General features: G+C 50.1%; 1 protein-coding gene across 1 annotated transcript in view; it reads right to left on the reverse strand.

The window, feature by feature from the left end:
- The window catches only part of LOC119173869 (uncharacterized), a 124,406-nt gene extending 104,058 nt beyond the window's left edge, over positions 1–20,348 (reverse strand). The window contains exon 1 of the mRNA XM_075895419.1: positions 18,913–20,348. Within this exon, the coding sequence (XP_075751534.1) occupies positions 18,913–18,939 (27 nt within the window). The 5' untranslated portion in view covers positions 18,940–20,348. The remainder of the gene's footprint in view (positions 1–18,912) is intronic.
- Positions 20,349–21,130: the final 782 nt, after the last annotated feature.

Here is a 21,130-nt window from a genome sequence, read left to right on the forward strand (position 1 = left end):
TCATTACGCTAAAGCCTAAATTAATTGCAAAAGATCCAAGGTCATACAAACATGCGCAAATACGGCAACAACGATGCAACTTTCTCAAGGACGCCGCAAAAACACTTTGGCTGCCAACGCAGCAGCGCTCCGAACATGCAAATGGAGAGGGTACCGTAATAGGCTGATGCCTGTGTAGCGCAGTGTAAGGAAGAGTGGGTGGAAGGAATAATAAATAGCCGCTTAAGCGTTAAATGTGTCAAGACCCTTAACGAGCGTCGTCAGACGTGACACGACAACGCTGATTCGTCGTAAGCGTTTTGAGAATAAGAGAGAGAAGATAGGTGAGAGAGAGTGAGGGGGATAGGAAAATGAGGTTATTCGTGTTGTTGCACAAGAATGGCGCGTTCATTCAACATGCATATGCGTACGTGGACGCGCTTACTTGTAACAATCTGTGCTGCCCTTGACGCAATACAAGCACTGGAAGATATAACTCTATTAGCGGGATACTGCGCTTTGTTACCGCTACAAGTGCGAAACTGCGATATCATGCAAATGCCGTATGTTTTGCCAGCGATGTCAAATTAATCATAAATAACAAATATGAAAGTGGCAGAATGAAGGAAGCCCCGCCGCGGTGGTCTAGTGGCTAAGGTACTCGGCTGCTGACCCGCAGGTCGCGGGTTCGATTCCCGGCTGCGGTGGCTGCATTTCCGATGGAGGCGGAAATGTTGTAGGCCCGTGTACTCAGATTTGGGTGCACGTTAAAGAACCCCAGGTGGTCAAAATTTCCGGAGCCCTCCACTACGGCGTCTCTCATAATCAGAAGTGGTTTTGGGACGTTAAACCCCACAAATCAATCAATCAATCAGAATGAAGGAATCATTTTCTGCGAAGTCTGAGTCCTTTAAGCTCTAGCACAATGCGTACGTGGCTTTAACGCCTGGGCGATATGGGTTCGCCCGTGCACACACATGCACGAACATTTGCATAAACGCGTACAAACTACTAAAGCTATAACTCATGAGTGTGCTAACCAGTGGTACATGTGGCCACGCGGTAGTGAATGTGCGATGTCCTTTCAAGCGCAGGTGTTATATTGTTATTGAAATCGTTTAAGAAACGCTCTATTTTTTCAATTTTTAACTGTTTAAGTTCCGCTTACAAAGATACAGTCAATTTCCATAACCTTGCCACGGCTTTATTGTCTGGTGGTTTATTATACGGTTACAGTATAGCAGCACTAAAGGGTAACAACTTCTACGCCTCCCCGATTACCTACGCGCGTCCTCTATGCGAGCTTCATAATACAACATGTAATATCGCGGTAATAATTGCGTGGTATACAAGCGCACTTTGCCATGGCACGTCAGAACCTTGATTATCATGACGGCTTCGTGGTTTAAAGCCGGCGACCCATTACAAAAGACACGCAAGTTACGGCGCGTATTCCCTTAAGGCCCCATTCCTTTTAGACCCACCATTACCTCTGTCTCAAATCGCATCTGATAGCCTGTATCGCTCTTTGCTCAGATATACTCCTTTTTCGATTTTTGGCTTTTCTTTCTATATTTTTTTCAGCCCAAAATTACGTTGTGTTTAAAAAACCATAAGCCTTTTACTTAAGATCCTGCCGCCCACTTCTTGGCCGATCCCCCTTTGTGGGTGTGCGCCAGAGTATCAAGGATCATCATCATCGAGCCCCATAGTGGGTGCATGTATAGTAAGTTCGAAAGCATTTCACGCGCATAATTGCTCACGCTTTAAAGAATGCTACCCATCACACGGAATGCAGCCATATGAGAAAGCTTAACTGACACCAGAGCAGAGGCTTTTCTTGAGATGGCGCACGTTTCTTCAGAGTGAGGAAAGGACAGCTGGAGTTTTTATAGTTGTTCCGTGCTATAGCTAAGCGCCTACGCATGCATACTCGATGATGGGAGAACATAGAGCCGACCCGTAGGTCTCACACTCCATGAACACACAAAATTTGTTTAGTGTCTAGAAAAAATGGTAAACGATTCAGGGTACGTGGTGCTCTACTATGAGAGAGCAGAAAGACCTTTGTTTAGAAAAAAGTGTTTCAACGATCTGCGTTTTAAAAAAAAGTGTGTAACGATTCAGAGTACTCGATACTCTCGTATGGGAGAGCATAAGCCGTCCCAAATAGAAAAAAAGTGCTGCCATATCCACGAAGTGAATGATGATGAGTGGGCGAAGCTCCGGAGATAAATCTGGTAAACCATGAATCCTCCGTACATTTTGCCCACTCGATTTTATTACAACGCTCCCCCTAGCGTACGTCGGCGCACTAAATCGAACGACTGCCTTCCACCAATGACACGCGCCATATGTGACATCATTCCTATTTTATAACATCTCACATCTTTGATAATCAACTACAAGTACCGCCGTCTAGTTTATAACATCTTGCATCTTTTCATCATTAGCCACAAGTACTGCCATCTAGTGAACACTGCAAGAACTAAACGAGAGGTGGCCACATACAGGGGACGCACAGCCCACGCCTTAAGGAGCTTCGCCCCTAAAAATCAGATCATACTCCCTAGGAAGATTTTGAAGTGCTTGCGCCATCCTGCACTCCCTGCCTGTTGATGGTTCTGTGTTTAGAAAAAAGTGTTTAATGATATAGAGTACATAGTACTCTACTATGGGAAAGCATAATGCCGTCCCGACTACTATGGCCCTAAAGGACACGATTCACTGATAAAACTGTGGCGTTTACGCAAGCAATGCTGGTGTTGTTGCGACCGGGGTTTCCAGACACCGGAGGTCCGGGATGAAGTTGTCGAGGCAGGAGGAAGAGAGACTTGAAGAGGGTTTATTTACAATATATACATTGCGAACTCCCTACACGGTGAGCCCTCAAACGTGGCAGGCCTCTACATGACTCCTAACATAGCGCTCCATGGTGCCTGGTTCTACATGGTTCTGCTCGGTTCTGCTCTGTTCTGCCTGGTTCTCTTCTCGAAAAAAAGCACACCGAATGAGCCGTGGGGGCTCATTATAAAGGGTCTGTCCTCCCCAGATCCCTAGATCGGGGACCGCGTACAGAGGGCACCGTCCAACCACGGATCACACATTACCCGCGAGGGTGACGAGCACGCACGGTCCACGTGAACGTTCAAAATTGAAGCGTGGTCACTGCACGGCCATGTGGCACGAACGTGGCTCCTCCTCGTCAAGGGGTGTCGCTGGGCGAGGGGTCTGAAGTTGATGACTGCATCCATCGAAAGGGCCGCCGTAAACCAGCTTCAAATGGTCGCCGAACGACTCGTTCAATTAGCGGGACGATTTCCGGCCGCCGCCGCCGCCGTCATCTTCCAAAGAAGAAGCTGCACTTGTGGTCTCCCGAACTGCTCACGGTGTCGTGGCGGCAAGACGCCGCACCCTCCGGCCAGGGGGGAACAATACATGGCGGACACAGGCCGCCAACCCGTTTGGCGACTAAAAAGGAACATCAAAAGGAACGCCGATCCATTGTCAGACCTGGCGCCGGTCCTAACAGTAGGCAGCCGGTCGTTCGGTTTGGTTTGAAGATTAAAGGAGCGCCGCTCCCTCTTCAGCTCCGGCGCCGGTCACAACAGCTCGTCCGCCGGCGGGAGAAGCGACCTGAGGGTGACCAGCTGCACAGGTTGCTCGAAGTGTCGCTGTGTAGTGCTGTCTTCCAGGCCACTGCTGATGACGCTCAGCCAAGGACTCTTTCCCTCTCGTTCCTTGTGGCTCCCCTCTGGGAAAAGCATTCATACACACCACCACAGGCACGGGAGAGCACCCTGCCCGCACTGAGACACGTCGAGTCCGACAAATTATCCAAAAGCAACCTTACTTAAGCAGTATTACCAAACACAAAGCAGCAATCGGGACGTTTCTCTGAGGTTTCACCAAAACTCCTAATCCCGATCCGATAATAATCTTCCCATCAAACTGCTTTCAAGAAAACTAATTGTCAAGTGATGCGCTCACCGTGGCATACCCGAGTGCCTGCGTGAGTAATCCGCCGTAACCCACCAGGTATCATACTCATAAAATGAAGCATTTTACTTCACGCTATCTTTTAGTTCCCGAAATTTAGTGCCGCCAAAGCCAGTCGTCAATTCCTCTTGAGAAGACGAAAGCATAACTGCCGTGCTGCACCTGCATTAGGAACCTCTTTATTATACATCCGCAAACGCACATCACAGTGCGCCTGCCTGGAGGAGATACCACCTAACCGTTCCCTTGCTGTTGCCACTTTCACAAAGCATACATATAAACTCACGAGCTAGCTTTTCTTACACACCGGACACATGCGAACAAAACATTAAATGAACAACAAAAAAAGTTTCGCATGAATCCTGAAAAATCTCGCAAGCAATAACTTTGCGTCTCTACGCTCAGTCATAATTAGTTCATAACGTTGCTCCTGCTCATTTACACGTATCTACCATGACGCAGGCTCCTATGCGTGTCGTTTATGCAATCGCACAACGCTTACCTTAGCTAAACGTACAACGCCCAAGAAATGAACAAAACCAAAAAATGTGTTACCTAAACACTATTTGGTAGACGAGATTCTAAAAAAACACATTAAAATCCAAAACAACTTAAACAGTCAAAAGCAAATTTCAAAACAAAATAAATCCACTAATGACCATCGTCAAAAGCTCACGGATGTCTACTCCTTTTTGGGACTAACGCGCGGTGTCGCGTCCTGTGGGTCTTTTTAGGCGAACGGGAAATGGAACAATGGCAAAACCCATTCGCTTCGCCTCCGACCCCCGCAAAGCTCTGCGCTGACAACCTGCGTTCTTACTCTCGCTGAGTACCTCGCACTCCCGCAGTCCATCAAACATGCCGTCGATAGAGCGACGAAAGGGTCTGCCTTTCTACCCAACGTGCTTTTTTTTTTTTTTCGTTTTGTCCGGCGGCTCGGACGCATACAAACCAACTCCGGTGCCGATGACAAACGCCTAATTCTGTACGCTCTAATGCGTGTCACTATCCTTCCAATAGATCTATACAACGCATATAGGCTACCAAAATGATAGAGCGCCAACGAAAACAAAGTACAAACGAGTTATTTACAAAATCACAAAAACAAACAAAACGTTCCTTTCAACAGTCCCGAGTCGACGTTTTCCGAGAGGCTAACAGCTGTTCGCAACAACTCTGAGTCGAACTCGCGGTGGTCGCGCCCGGAACGATTTTCTCGAGAAGCGGGGTCTACAACACGCGTCAATCGCCCTGCTACCGAACCCCGCGACTTTCCTCGAAGCCGACTTGCTGTCGCTTCCTGCCCCTCGAAAACCACCGACTCTTTTGCCCCGCACCCCGTCCAATGCACCGCGAGAACAACGGAAGGGTCTCTTGCCCCTCGACCACTTACGCACACAATGCGCTTCTCTTTTCTTTGTTCTCTGGCCGCTTGGACGCTTGCGATACGGCAACTTTCTTGAAATTTCGCTCCGCCATTTGAATACATTCCTCAAACGCGTCGCGATTTTTGCCTGCCTGTTTTTACGGCGCTTTCTCCGTTTTGCACGTCTCTTGGTGCCGTCTACGGAGCCTTTCGCCCATCTCTGATGCTCACCAGCACCCACATGCTCATCTGATTTTTCGCGCGGACTGTCTGGATAATTGCCTAGCAATCTATCCTTCAAACACTGCCGCGTACGATGCGCTTTTCTTTTCCGGCGGTTCGGACGCATACGATACAGACCCGTCAGAGATGACAACGGCACTTTTCTCGCGATTTTACCACGCCGTTTGAAACCCTTACTCAAACGCATTGTGCTCATCTCGAGCTTTGCCTTTTTGTTGCCCTTCGGACGCTTTCTCCCCTGTGCACGCTTCTTTGTGCGGACCTGGGAGCCTTTCGTCCTACTCTGACGTTCTTCATCACCGATATGCTCCTCCGCCATCTCGCGCGCCCAGTCCTGATGATTGCCTATCAGTTCATCGTTAGACCGCGGCCGCGTAGATTGCGCACTTCTGTTCCTTACTCTCCGGCCGCTCAGACGCATGCGATTTAAGCCAGTCAGAGAAGACAACGGGCCTTTTCTCGCAAATCCGCCACGCCGTTTGAAGGTCCTCGTCAAACGCGCCGCGCTGATCGCGAGCCTTGCCGCGCTTCTGTTTTTCGGACGCTTTCTCCGTTTGGCACATTCCTTGGTGCCAAACCTGGAGCCTTTCGTCCGCCTCTGACGCTCATCAACATGGTCTACAGGGCTGCAAGGTTCGATGGAACACTCTGTTAATCTTAACTTCGTTTCCACCACCACGGAACCCTCACACCCTGCTGTGACCGCGAGCTCTTTTCCCTCAGAATGGGTTAAAACCTGTTCCATTCCCTTACAGGCACTAGCCTTCTCTTTGGCCTCAAACGGCACCGCCGCTATATCTACAGATATCAGACCCGCAGCACTCTCTTCGGCCCTAAACGGCACCGCTGCTGAAACGCACCGTTCGTGCGGTACATCTGCAAATTTCTGACCTGTAGCCCTCTCTTCGGCCTTAATCGGCACCGCCGCTACGTCGCACCGTTCGTGCACTTCATCTACAGATGTCTGACCTGTAGCCTTCGCTTCGGTCTTAAATGGCACCGCCGCTACATCGCACCGTTCGTGCGCTACATCTATGGATTGACCACTCTGCTGCAATGCCACCAATTCACAATTAAGCCTTTCTATCTCTTCATCTAATTCCTGCATCCTTTTTATATGTTCTTCATGCCTGCGCTCAGCTTCCAATTCCTCCTGGCGCCATCTTTCCTTTCTTTGCGCCCTTTGTACTTCCTCCTCCTGGTCCAATAAGTACATATTCCCGAAGTGCTCGATTTCCTCATTGTCACTATTGCTTTCGAGAATCACTTCGCGGAGTTTAGAAGCAGGCATATCATCATTAAAATCTAGCTCCAGATCCCAACACAGGTTCAGCAGGTCCTCTCTCGTCAATCTCGTAAGATCCATGGCGACTACTTTGCTTTGGCTCAGCTGTGACAAAACACAAACCCACCAGCGTTTCAATTCTGGGTCTAGAGAAATTGAAGCCTGGCAAATCTCACAGCGGAGACCACAAGCTTAAGCACCCAAGTAGCACTACGTGGCCAACATCCCTCTCTACTTTTTCTTGTTAATTTTTCACTCCTGCTTTTTACAACATCCTAAAATTTAACCCGCAACGTACCCTTAGAAATTTTGAAACATTACCACTTGTTCCTATTGAATCATCTAAGCTTTCCTGCTTTAGCGTACTTGCTCAGATAATCATCCAGTGCTGCCTTGTGCTGAGATAACAACCACAGTGGCCAGGCAGTTGTTGGTTATATCTATCTTTTAACGAATCTAGGCTAAAAGACTCGATATATCTCAAGCACAAAGCCAGGCACTCACCCCATTACGTGCGGTGGCGGTACGCTGCTTCGATCCCGCCGAGTTCCAGGGCTTTCGGCTGGCCTCCGGTACATGTCGCTCTCCGTCGCAGACTCGTATCCCACCGCTGCCAACCAGCTGTTGCGACCGGGGTTTCCAGACACCGGAGGTCCGGGATGAAGTTGTCGAGGCAGGAGGAAGAGAGACTTGAAGAGGGTTTATTTACAATATATACATTGCGAACTCCCTACACGGTGAGCCCTCAAACGTGGCAGGCCTCTACATGACTCCTAACATAGCGCTCCATGGTGCCTGGTTCTACATGGTTCTGCTCGGTTCTGCTCTGTTCTGCCTGGTTCTCTTCTCGAAAAAAAGCACACCGAATGAGCCGTGGGGGCTCATTATAAAGGGTCTGTCCTCCCCAGATCCCTAGATCGGGGACCGCGTACAGAGGGCACCGTCCAACCACGGATCACACATTACCCGCGAGGGTGACGAGCACGCACGGTCCACGTGAACGTTCAAAATTGAAGCGTGGTCACTGCACGGCCATGTGGCACGAACGTGGCTCCTCCTCGTCAAACGCGCCGCGCTGATCGCGGTCTGCGCTATGTCTGGAGATCCTTGCATTTTGTACCCTGCTTATGTAACTCCTTCTTTAAATCTTTAAAGCGGTTTACATTGTCCTATTTTTTTTTAACTTTAAGAGGTATTGAACTGGATTAGGCAAAACTAATGAAAACGTCGAACTTTTACTCCAAAGACGCCACATTACCGATAAACAAAGTGTATTACGTATTTTTGAACAGTTGATTGTAGTATTGGTGCACTGGTGAAAATGCGCGGCGGCGGCGCTCGAGCGCGAGCGAGACGTCATACTCCCAGGCGCATGCCGGGAGCACGTGTCCTTGTACTGCTCCCTTTTTCTACTTCTCCTTTCATTACTTTCTCCCGCTGTGTCAAAAGCGCTTATTCTTATCCACAGTCAAGAGCATTATTCGCTGCTGTCAGTGATTTCAAATGAAAAGAAAAGAATAGTGAGCCCCGTAACGGTCTCTCCGGGGGAGGACACCTCAACAGTAGCTCACGAGGGTGGGGGTAAAGGAGGGATTAAAAGGATAGGTTTAAAAGGTAATGACAGAGATAGAGATAGGAAGGAGGGAACGAGGCGCGGAGACAGCGAACGACAGAAAACGACGGAAGTAAAGAGGGGATAGGAAAGATGGACATGGTCGCAGGAGTCCGAGGACGGGGCACCACTAGGCGAGAGCTCTTGTCAGCGTCAGAAGATGGCGTAGGGCGAGCCCAGTCTGCCAGAGCTGCGCTGTCGTCGGAGATCGTGGGGGCACAAGCGATCGGCACAAAATCCAGAGAGCGAGTTCCCTGTCATGGTTCCGGAAACCGTAGTGGGAGCTGAGCACAGGTGTCATTCTGGACACTGTCTAATTCCGCAATGTTCTCAGATTTCGTCATTGATGGATGCTGATTGGCCCAGTGAGCTGCTGCGACCTCTCTGATGGGCTTAAAATGCCGCCAGTACGAAATTTGACAATATAGCGGAAGTAGTCTCCATAAAAGCACCCCAAGCTGGGAGACGCGGTCAATAGCTGGCATTGTTGGGATGCTTGTTTCCGGCTAGTGCAACGTCACCTCCTCTAGTTTACAGCGCGACCGATAGACGCAGAGATTTGTGCAAACGTATTAATTTAATTACTTTCAATTTAGTTTCTGCCTGATATGAAGGTTTTGTCTATCGAGATCGAAACCCAATCTTTCAATTTGGCAAAAAATCTTAGCGCAAAATATTTTCATTATTAAATAATGGATATGAGGACTAACATCTCAGTGTCTCTGCACAGTAACACTAGAACATCGCTCGCGCCAGCGTAGTCTGGCGGCTGTGGCGACATATACAATTAAAAAGCCGCTTTGGTACACGGAAACGTTCTGATCTAGGAATGTTGTTCTTTTGTTTTTGTGTTGTTTGTTGCACCTGTGAATAATATGCGCCAGAAGTACTCCAAAAGCAAAAACAAATCATTTGTTGTGAAAATTATGGGGCAGTACTAGAATGAATACAAGGACGAGAAAATACAGGACATGCACTATGAACCCTTTCTGTTATTCTGTAAATTCGTCTGCCCCCATCAACAATTCAATAATGACCCATAAACGTAACAGCGTGAGCCGTTGCGCAACCAGCCACCCTTTAAGAATCCCGAATGATTTTAATCTACTTAGCGTGCAGTGCATCCAGTGCAACCTGAGAAGTGACTGTGGCTGAAAAAACAAAAAAACATCCGCACACAATAACAACGAGATAAAAAAGCAGCGGGAGAGGAAATGTCTGTGACAGCTTATTAGCTTTGACGCTTGACTGCCCAAGGCTTTCTGTCTCTTTGCTACCTGAGACGAAGCTCAGGGTGGTCCTCGTATTTTGGGAGAGCTCTGAAGAGAATGTGGGGCGTTGCGTTGATGTGCGCTCGTGGAGGCGTACGTAGCTCGCTCACGCTTATAGCTCGCCGATAAACGCCCATCTTCAACAGGTGTATCACTTACGCGCCCCCTGACTTCTGAGCGTGAACAGGCAAGGTTGTAGTAGGTTTAAGAGTGATTCGCAGTTTGTCTACTAACTGGGTCCCAGCTGGGCGTCTTTGTTGCTGTTTTCTTTTTCTATGAAAGCTGCGTGAGCAAATCCCTTGCGCATTATTGGCATTTCATTCTAAGCGACATGGTGTGGGATGACAGTCATGGAAATTACCCACTCCAGTCTCTCACTCCAATTCCGCGTGTTGGAGAGCCTTTTCCTATATTTTACGCTATTTCCGAACCGATGGTGTGTTTCATGGAGATGCCCTTTCAAACGGTGTCTCGTTTCGCTAAGGCAGCTCGTTTTGCTCATCTGTTTTTCAGTCGGAAACATACAAACAAACAAAAACAGTGCCGCCAAATGCAAAACGGGGCTAGGAAGCCCTAGCGCATTTACTTTGTTGTCGTCGTCGTTGTTGTTGTTGTTGGAGAAAAAGGAGAATATATATATATATTAAAATAGAGGTGTTGTACGTCGAGAAACGTTCAGACGCAGCTTGGCAAAATGACCTTTAACAGGCAGGTCTGGCTAATGGCGAACGGCGTGCGCGAGCTACCACTGCAGCCACCGATCATCGTCGTCTTCTTCATTGCCAGCAGAGTGTCCGTTATTTAGATTCATTAATTCATTACAATTACTCCCCGCGAAATAAGGAGCCATCCTGGCGACCTATGGACAAGTAAACACGGGAGGGTCGTAGCAGGGCTTAAGTCTCGAGACGTGGACAATTTCCTGGCCACGACGACGTTGGTCAGAAGATGGTTCCAGTGGCTCGATGAGGTAATTCACCGGTGACGTTTTTTGTAGCACACGATATGGGCCGTTATACTTGGGGACCAACTTGGTAGAAAGGCCAGGTGTAGCCGAAGGGACATGCAGCCAGACGAGTGAACCTGGATCGTAGGAAGTAGTGTTATTTGATGCGTCATGGTGGTGTTTTTGGCGTCCTTGGTCTTGAGTTGTGAATGATCTTGCAAGTTGGCGGCATTCTTCAGCGTATGTAGCGGCTTGAGACAAAGTCGTGGACTCTGAGGAGTCAGGTTTGTACGAAAGGATGGTGTCCATAGTGCAAGAAGGTTCGCGTCCGTAAAGGAGGAAAAAAGGAGAGAACCCAGTAGTGCTTTGAATGGCGGTATTATAAGCGAACGTGATAAACGGGAGCACTCGGTCCCAATTGGAGTGGTCTGACGAGATATACATAGACAGCATGTCACCAAGGGTGCGGTTGAAGCGCTCTGTCATTCCATTGGTCTGGGGATGATAGGCGCTTGTAGTGCGGTGAACGACGTGGCACTCACGCAGCAATGCTGTGATGACGTCTGACAAGAATACGCGACCACGATCACTCAGTAACTCCCGAGGTGCTCCATGCCGTAATACGATGTTGTGAAGAACGAAAGTCGCAACGTCCTTTGCTGTAGACGAGGGAAGGGATGAAGTTTCGGCATACCGTGTGAGATGGTCGACGGCAACTATGATCCAGCGGTTACCGTCAGCGGTGTTGGGAAGGGGACCGTAGATATCGATGCCGACGCGGTCGAATGGTCGGGACGGGCATGGTAAGGGTAGCAAGGTACCGCTGGCGTGACAAGGGGGAGTTTTTCGTCTTTGGCACGTCGAGCAGGCCCGAACGTATTGTCGTATAAAACGATACATGCCACGCCAGTAATATCGGAGACGTATGCGAGAATAAGTCTTCAAGAAACCTGCGTGGCCACATTGGGGGTCGTCATGAAACGTGGAACAAATTTCGGATCGCAGATGACGTGGAATCACGAGTAGCCACTGACGTCCACCGGGTGCGTAGTTGCGTCGGTACAGCACGTCGTCGCGAGTGGCGAAGTGCTCGACTTGCCGACGCAATGTGCGAGAAGGGGGGGGAAGCCGTGTGCCCAGCCAGGATGTCTAGAATCGAAGCAACCCAAGGGTCCTTGCGTTGCTCAGATGGCATCTCGGCGATGGTGACGGCAGTGGCATCACAGGTTAGACTTTCGCAGCAGTCCGGGTCAGGGGGTAGCGGCGAACGGGATAGGGCGTCTGCGTCCGAATGTTTCCGGCCGGAGCGATAGACCACGCGAATATTATATTCTTGGAGGCGTAATGTTCATCGGGCGAGGCGACCGCTTGGATCCTTCAGTGACGATAACCAGCAGAGGGCGTGGTGGTCAGTCACGACGTCAAAAGGGCGCCCGTACACGTAAGGTCGAAATTTCTCTATCGCCCAAATAATAGCGAGACATTCCTTTTCAGTGACTGAATAGTTGGTTTCGGCTTTGCTAAGAGTTCGGCTTGCGTAGGCAACCACGTACTCTTGGAAGCCGTCTTTCTTCTGTGCAAGAATAGCGCCTAGCCCGACACCACTAGCGTCGGTGTGGATCTCTGTGGGTGCCGATGGGTCGTAGTGTCGCAGAATAGGCGGCGACGTGAGGAGGCGGCGCAGTTCATTGAAAGAATCGTCACAGGTGGCAGACCAGGCGGAAAGGTCTCTAGAGCCGGCGAGGAGCTTGGTCAAAGGAGCGATGATCGTCGCGAAATTGCGGACGAAGCGCCGGAAGTAAGAGCAAAGGCCTATGAAGCTTCGGAGCTCTTTCATGGTGGTCGGTTTGGGAAACGCTGAAACGGCTGTAAGTTTGGCAGGGTCAGGAAGAATGCCGTCTTTTGAAACCACGTGGCCAAGGATCGTAAGCTTTCGAGCAGCGAAATGGCACTTCTTCAGATTCAGTTGCAGCCCCGCGGCAGAAATACACGCGAGTACTTTCTCGAGGCGGGTTAAATGGGTTGCGAAATCGGTTGAAAAGACGACAATGTCATCTAAATAACAAAGGCAAACGTTCCATTTGAGGCCTCGGAGGATAGAGTCCATCATCCGCTCGAAAGTAGCTGGTGCGTTGCAGAGGCCGAAGGGCATGACTGTGAATTCGTAAAGCCCGTCGGGCGTGATGAAAGCAGTTTTTTCACGATCGGCCTCTGCCATGGGTACCTGCCAGTATCCAGAGCGCAGATCTAAAGAAGAGAAAAATTCGGCTCCCTGTAGGCAGTCCAAGGCATCGTCAATGCGTGGCAGCGGATAGACATCCTTGCGCGTGATTCGGTTGAGACGCCGGTAGTCCACGCAAAACCTGATGGATCCGTCCTTCTTCCTCACCAACACAACTGGAGATGCCCAGGGACTGCTTGACGGTTCGATTATGCCACGTGTCAGCATGTCGTCAACCTGTTCATTGATGGCACGGCGTTCGGTAGTCGACACACGATATGGACGCTGCCGTATTGGCGTCTCTTGACCGGTATCTATACGGTGAACAACAGATGACGCTCGACCTAAAGAAGGCTGATTGTCGTCAAACGAGGCTCGAAAACGCTGTAGGAGCTTGATCAGCTGTTCCTGCTGCCCAGGGGTGAGGTTACAATCAATGGACTTGCGGAATACATCGATAGGTTCATTAGCGTCCGTTGCGGGTGTAATGGCACAAGTCGGTAAAAATGGCTTGTCTGGATAGATCGGGTCTTCGAAAATACAATTTAAGGTCTCGAGGCTTCCCAGACACTCGCCGCGTAGCAGGGTGTACGGACATGACGAAACGTTGCACGCATAAAGTACCGCCGAACCATTGGAAAAGTTGATGACGGCAAACGGGAGGACGATGGTTCGGTGTTGCACACTAGCTATAGTTGGCTGGAACAGGAGCGTCGAGTTAGTGGCAGCAGGAGAAAACACAGGCACTAGGACGGCGGACAACGGCGCGATGCGGACGTCAGCTGCGGCAAACACTTTGGAGGGACTGTGGTGGTCGATATCAAGACACGGATTCGTCAACGTGAGTTCAGCACGAGCGCAGTCGACGAGGGCCTGATGGGTAGAAAGGAAATCCCATCCTAGTATGACGTCGTATGATGAACGTGGGAGAACAACAAAGTTTACGGCGTACCAAACATCTTGAATAAGAACGCGTGCTGTGCACTGAGCTGTCGGCGCGATGAAATGGGAGGTGGCTGTACGCAGAGCAAGATTCGTAAGCGGCGTTGTAACTTTTCTCAAATCGCGACACAGTTTTTCACTAATTACAGAAACGACGGCGCCTGTGTCGACAAGTGCACGTACAGCAACACCTTCTACTAGCACATCAATTTCGTTGGTCGGACAAAGAGGAGGTCTTAGAAAGTTCGACGACGACGCAGTTCTTGCCTCCGGAACTGCGGCTGTCAGTTTTCCTCTCGAGCGGGGCTCGTGCGCCGAAGCATCGGGGAGACAGATCGGCGACGGGGCGGTAATGACCGGCGAGAATCGACAGGGCGTCGTGGGGACAATGAGTCGGTGATAGGAGAAGATGGTCGGCGGGGATTCTGGGCAGCCTGGTAATTTGTAGAATTCCCGCGGTCTGGAGGCTGGAAGTTACGACGGCGACAATAGCGTGCTATATGTCCCACGAAACCACATGCGAAACATATGGGCCGATTATCCAAGGTGCGCCATGGGTTAACGACAGAAGGTGCAGGGGGCGAAACGGGATGGGGTGCCGTGTATGTAGGCAGCGTCGTAGGATAGGAGGACCCGGTGCCCCTGTATGCGCCAGAGACAGGTGGGGCTGGGGGTCTAGCAACGACGGCAGCGTAGGTCAGCGGCGTAGGGACAGATGGCGATGGAGGCAGTGCCTGCGTGACCTGTGTCTCAATGACCTGGCGTAGACGTGGGTCTAACGATGTCACTGGCGCGGATGCTTCGGCCACAAGAGAAAGCTGACGCGCAACTTCTTCACGAATGAACTGTTTGATGTGGGGCAGTAAGGCGGTGTGGTCAGCAGCGACATCGTGCACGAGGGCGGAAACTTCAGCCGTATCTTCAGCGGCCCTGCGCGTCGAGACACGCTGCTTACGCAACTCGTCGTACTCCTGACAGAGCTGGACAACATCGGTGATGGTCTGTGGATTCCTAGCGACGAGCATCTGGAAGGTATCGTCGTCAACTCCTTTGATGATGTGCTTGATTTTGTCGCGTTCGGTTAGAGATTCATCGACGCGCTTGCAAAGAGACAAGACATCTTCAATGTAACTTGTAAAGGTCTCGTCCCTGCGCTGGACTCGACTACGGAGACGCTGTTCCGCGCGAAGCCGGCGCACGGCGGGACGACCGAAGACCGCGGCGATGGTGGTCTTGAAGGCGGACCAGGTTGTGATTTCGCCTTCGTGGTTCTTGAACCAGAGGCTGGCCACATCATCGAGGTAAAAGCGCACGTTTGTGAGCTGGTCGCAGGCGTTCCACTTGTTGGAAGCGCTTACGATTTCGTACTCGACGAGCCAGTCCTCGACGTCTTGTTCGTCGTTGCCGCGAAAAATTGGTGGGTCGCGTTGCCGAGGCACGCCAGTACAGTAGACTGTCGTTGGTAAGGCAGCTTGAGAAGGGCCAGGAGCAGTCATGGTGAACGGTGAGGGTAGCGTCCGATTGCGAAGTTCCAGGTTGATGGGAACCCCGGCTCCTCCACCACTTAAAATAGAGGTGTTGTACGTCGAGAAACGTTCAGACGCAGCTTGGCAAAATGACCTTTAACAGGCAGGTCTGGCTAATGGCGAACGGCGTGCGCGAGCTACCACTGCAGCCACCAATCATCGTCGTCTTCTTCATTGCCAGCAGAGTGTCCGTTATTTAGATTCATTAATTCATTACAATATATATATATATATATATATATATATATATATATATATATATATATATATATATATATATATATATATATATAGTCATGCCACGTGCATGTCCTCAAACACCTCGTTTGCGCTTCTGTCATCTGTCAACGTAATGTTGGTAGCACACACACACACACACACACACACACACACACACATATGCACACTCTCAGTTCATGATGAAATGTTAGTTTGAACCGCGCCAGAGATCACGCTCCTTAGTTACTGTGGGTAGAGCTCATTGTCCAAGGCTTCACTGGCCATTGCGGTTGGCCGGGCCTGGTCCAGATTTGCTAATTAGATTGCGAAGCCCAGTTTTGAGAGTTGCGCCTCAAACGACCGGTTGGTAAATCTGTCCTTAATTAGGGCCGAGACGGTGTCTGTTGAACTCCGTGTGCATTGCTTGGTTATTAGTTCGAGTGTCGCGGTGGTATCGCACCACGGACATTCGTTGCTGTGTTGTTCGGGAAATATCTTGTGGATTAATTTGGGGCAGATGTCTGTCTGTATTGGGCGCCAGTCACGGCCTGCGTCTTGTTGATTTCGGGATAAGTTGGTGCTTTCATTCGCCTTCCTCATCTTTGTGCCACCAGTATGTCCCTTGGTATGTTGAAGACACAGAAGTGATGGCCTGTCCACTTTCATTGCCCCGCCACAGTGGTCTAGTGGCTAAGGTACTCGGCTGCTGACCCACAGGTCACAGGATCGAATCCCGGCTGTGGCGGCTGCATTTCCGATGGAGGCGGAAATGTTGTAGGCCCGTGTGCTCAGATTTGGGGGCACGTTAAAGAACCCCAGGTGGTCGGAATTTCCGGAGCCCTCGACTACGGCGTCTCTCATAATCATATGGTGGTTTTGGGACGTTAAACCACACAAATCAATCAAATCAATGTCCACTTTCACTGTCCACGTCTTCGTGGAGCGCTTCAAACTAGCATTTTGTCGTGAAGGTTTACCGACAATAGCCCAACATGCTATCTTGTTACTATGTACTTAAATCTCAGGGCTGATTTGTAAATGTTTACGCGAAATCAGAGCTCGCAGATAGCACAAATACTCAACCGTTGCTGGGTGCCACTGCGTTACGATTCAGGCTACTGGTGACACCGGGAGTTTGATGGACCCAAGTGAGACCTATTCAGTACAAACTGCCTAAGCTCACGAAAATTATTTATCGTGGGAAAAACTTGACCCGCAAGAAAGACGCACGAAATTTAAGCTCGCCTGAACGTTTCCGTGTTATCGGAACAACACCTTCTAATCACCCATCCTATAGCCATTTGTAAGATTAAGTGAAATGAACGATCCCCCTGGCAACACTTCGCCGCGCGAACGCTCTCTCGTGCTCTGGGAATGTTCCCGTCACGAACGCGGAAACCACGTTTGTCGAGCTGGGAATGTGGATTCCATTTTATTACGTAAGCACGCTATGCCATCCACATCGTGCCGAGAAACGGCAACCAGTATTTTAGGGGCGAAGCTCCTTATAAAGGCACCCGTTCTTCTCCCGTAGTATGTAACAAGTATAACATTTTGACCTCCAAGGTGGTGCCGGTGAGAGACTTCTTCTGTGCGTTGTTGAACAATAAAAAATAGTGCTCAATGTACATGTCAATGGCTGCTAATTGGGAATGAGAGACAGGAGCATTCGGCTTTTAGTTAACGCGCAGGCTGCGATCACCATTGGCAGCCATTGGCATGTACATTGAGCACTATCTGACAAGAAAGGGTTGCTACGTTATACTCGCTGGGTGTAACCTCCTTAGCTTTAGAAAGGTTTAGCGAGCGTTGAGCCGCAGTGCCATGAATACAATGAACTAGTATATACCATGAATGAACTCGAGGTGGTTAAAAATGGGAAGTAGATACGAAGCGCAAGCCGTAAGAAAGTAAAAGCCGAATTCTCCGCCTCTCATTTCCCATTAGCAGCCATTGGCATGTACATTGAGCACTATCTGACTGAAAAAGTTTGCTACGTCATACTCACTGGGCGTAACCTCCTTGGTTTTCGAAAGGTTTAGCGAGCGTTCGGCCACAGTGCCATGAATACAGTGAACTAGTATATACCCTGAACTCGAGGTGGTTAAAGGTGGGAAGTGAACCCGAAGCGCAAGCCGTAAGAAAGTGTGCGTGTGCCACCTCTCGTTTAGTCCTTGGAATGTCCGCTGGATGGCGGTGCTTCTATATGGGGAATATATTATGAAAAGATGCGAGATGGTGGTACTTGGAGTGTTGAATAGATGGACGAACGGACACATAGACAGATGCATGGATGGACGCATGAACGGACGCAGGGGCGGCTGCATGGACGAACGCAGGGACGGACGCATCAACAGACGCACGCATGGATGGGCTGATGGACGCATGAACGGTCACACTGACGGACGCATGGACGGACGGAAGCAAGAACGAATGGATGGACGAATTCTTCGCGCCACTCTCCATCATTCACTCTGTGGATATGCTGCCATTTTTTTTCGGCTTACCTATTGCAGCATGGTAAAACGACATTTGCCTTTCTCGCCACACCGAACTTGTCAGTGACTCTTAATGAATGTCTTTAATTGGTTACCTGCATGGGGCAGGGCTTCGCCGGCGGCGACCACGGTGTCCAACGATCGAAGACCGAAAATGCATGGTTCGTTGTAAGTCGCGGCAGTGTCCTTCCTTTTCCTTTTTGCATTGCTTGGCCCAAGTGAATGAGGTATTTAAGATAATAAAAAAGTCATTACTTTTCTAATGCATGCACCCCAAGTGGTCTTAATCAGAAGTAGTTATCACGAAGAATGAAACGCTGAAACATCGCAGGTCAGTGTTGGTACGCGTGTAAACATTTAAAACACACTCAGATGCAAGTTTAAGCTTGTGCTCCGCGACCAAATGTATGGGTAAGAAATTGTTAAATTTCGACAGATTTGTCCCACTCGGCAACAAAAATTTAGGTTTTCTACTTCAAGCAAATGTTTCCTTGAAACCCTAGAAGGCCACGTCACAGTAACGTGGACTCGTATACTAATCGTTGTGAGTACGGAACATCTTACATACGTTTCAGGGCCCGACTAACAGGTACGACCATACACCGTGTGCCCTTTGGTGTTCCTTCGATGCATATCGGAAGACCAAGAACTATTGCAAATATTTTTTATAAACTTAGTGAGAAGCTTACAAAAAACTTCACACGTGTAAATCACTAATTGAATCAGTACAGTTTACTGAAACCGAGGCGGATTACCGTCTCAGGCATGCGAGACAGCCCCATGCATATTGAATAAGATAACTCACCTTTTCGACATCTGGTTCGGTCCTCATCGTGACGTAGTAGCAGCAGTAATCCTCAGCAGTAATCCATGTTGACGGCTGAAGTTTTCACGTGAACGCACTCACACTCTTTTCCTCAAAAACAACCATGCACCTACGGACACATCAGGGTCTCGCAGTGCTCGGTATACAGTCGACCGCAAAAGAAAGCGAATCGCGTAAGGGTCGAAGCGAACACTTGCGGCACACTTGTATAAAAGAATTTAGCCGAAAAAATATGTGAAATAAAACGAAAACGCAGCCGACGGGTTCGCAGCGAAACGTTGTTTTCACTTTGTGGTACACATGCGATGCCGACCTCAACCTCAAACGATGTAGTCACGGACACAACAGTTGTGACGGCAGACACAGATAAAGTTAAGTAGAGTGACGACACTTTCGGCAGTAGTCAAAACAATATAGCTGGGATGTGAGACGGAAGGAGGTCCGGTTAATGCGGCCGTGAAAATGTCTAAACAGGATGTGAGCTATAGGCGTAACAGGTTCACTTCGCAGTTCTCACGGTGCTGGGAAGCACGTTGAGGCTATTCTTGGGGATATTCCTCCATTCTTCAGAGTTCCTCTACAAGATTGAACAGCACACACACCAGAAAGACGAGGGTGCTCATAAGAAAATAATCACGCTTCGAAACTCTGCCGAAGGCAACTGGTTGTCAACTTTTCGGAGCTGTGCACAGTTTCGATTTAAGGCTGAGGGGCGCGGTGGAAGGTGCGTCCTTACAGTCCGGGACGTGCCAGTCAATGTCTCGAGGTTTCGGCTGAAGAATGGCAGGGCCTCTGAAGCTTGTTATCCAGGATGACCTTGATGGCAGGAATGAAGATTTAAATCACGCGTGGTCACAACTGCAGCACTTCAAGTGATCCAACACAAGCCTAATGCAATGGGCCTGGTTTCCTCGGCGTCCAGGACGAGCGAGAACGTACCTTAAGTCCTTCTTCTGAAAGAACGCTCTGCTTCCGGTCTTGACCTTCACTGAGTCGCTTTGTCGACTCAGTGAAGGTGTCTTAGCTATGGCACTGGATGTCTGCACCGAAGTGGCTTAAAGCGAATCGGCAACAAGACCACCGCTTCTCAGAGGTGCGGCGTCCACGAGAGTGTTGCGGCGAAGCTCACTGCGCCGAAAAAGCGGACAGCTCCGGTGGGGCGCGGGTCGACGACGTCTTCCTTCCTCGTCGAGCTTTGCGAGGAAGCGGCGAAAGTGGCCACCGCGGCGGAAGCGGTGCGGCAACGAGCGTGTCGAGAGGGGTGGACTGGCGGCGGGCACACGCGCGCTCTTCCAGCGCTATGACGGTGGGCGAGTCCAGCAGGCCGCTCGCTTGCTGCGCCTGGTCCGGTCCGAGAGAACTCCCGGGGAGCGCTTGTTTTCTTGCGCCCGCTGCTCCGCGTACTCTTCCTGCTCTGCGTCCGCCGGGGCCTAGGAGAGGGCCACGCGGGTCCGCGACTGCCGAGAGGGGTGGGGACACCGGAGAGGGCGATGGCGGCCCCCGTAGTTTGTCCGAAGCGTCGGCGGCGTTGCCTCGCCCGGCCGCCCAGGCCAACCTTGGCCAGGTGGCGGCGTTTGATGCCGGCGCGCCCTGCCACTGCCGAGCAGAGGGAGATGTTGGGGAGGGAACGACGATGTTATTGGCTAAGGGAGGAGGAAGTGCCTTTCTCTCACCCATACACCCAACCTCACGAATCACATGTATAGCTCCAGTGTACTTGTGTTCGACGCGTGGTCGCCTGCATCTTCTGCATCTTCCTGTGTGACCATGGCACCAAAGAGAGAAAGCTCACTCACGTAACATGTATAGTTCTTTCTGCAACGGCCTGTTCTAGGAGCGAAACTTGACTGTCTTTATCCGATCGACTCTTGTCATAAAGGAATATTGTAGGATTTGGCCTGCGGCTCTGTGCATGCATCACGAAAGCCCTACTGAGCTAATGGAAGCCGAGTGGGCCGCATGTGAACTACCAGCGCGAGTACGTCATGTGTGTGCTGTTACCAACTGTTCATTTCTCCCTTTTCTTTTTTTTCGTTTTTCCTATTACCTCTTATTCCCCCTTACCTCCTCCTCACGTGTAGGTTAGCGAATCGAGCCAAAGGTCGATTAACCCCCCTGCCTATCTCTCTCGTCACAAGCTCATCTCAACACGTGGTCGTACTTAGAGCGCTCAATGCTGTGTTCGTAAAGGCTGTTG

Source organism: Rhipicephalus microplus, chromosome 5, assembly GCF_043290135.1.
Source record: "Rhipicephalus microplus isolate Deutch F79 chromosome 5, USDA_Rmic, whole genome shotgun sequence".
Classification (NCBI taxonomy): Eukaryota; Metazoa; Arthropoda; class Arachnida; order Ixodida; family Ixodidae; genus Rhipicephalus; species Rhipicephalus microplus.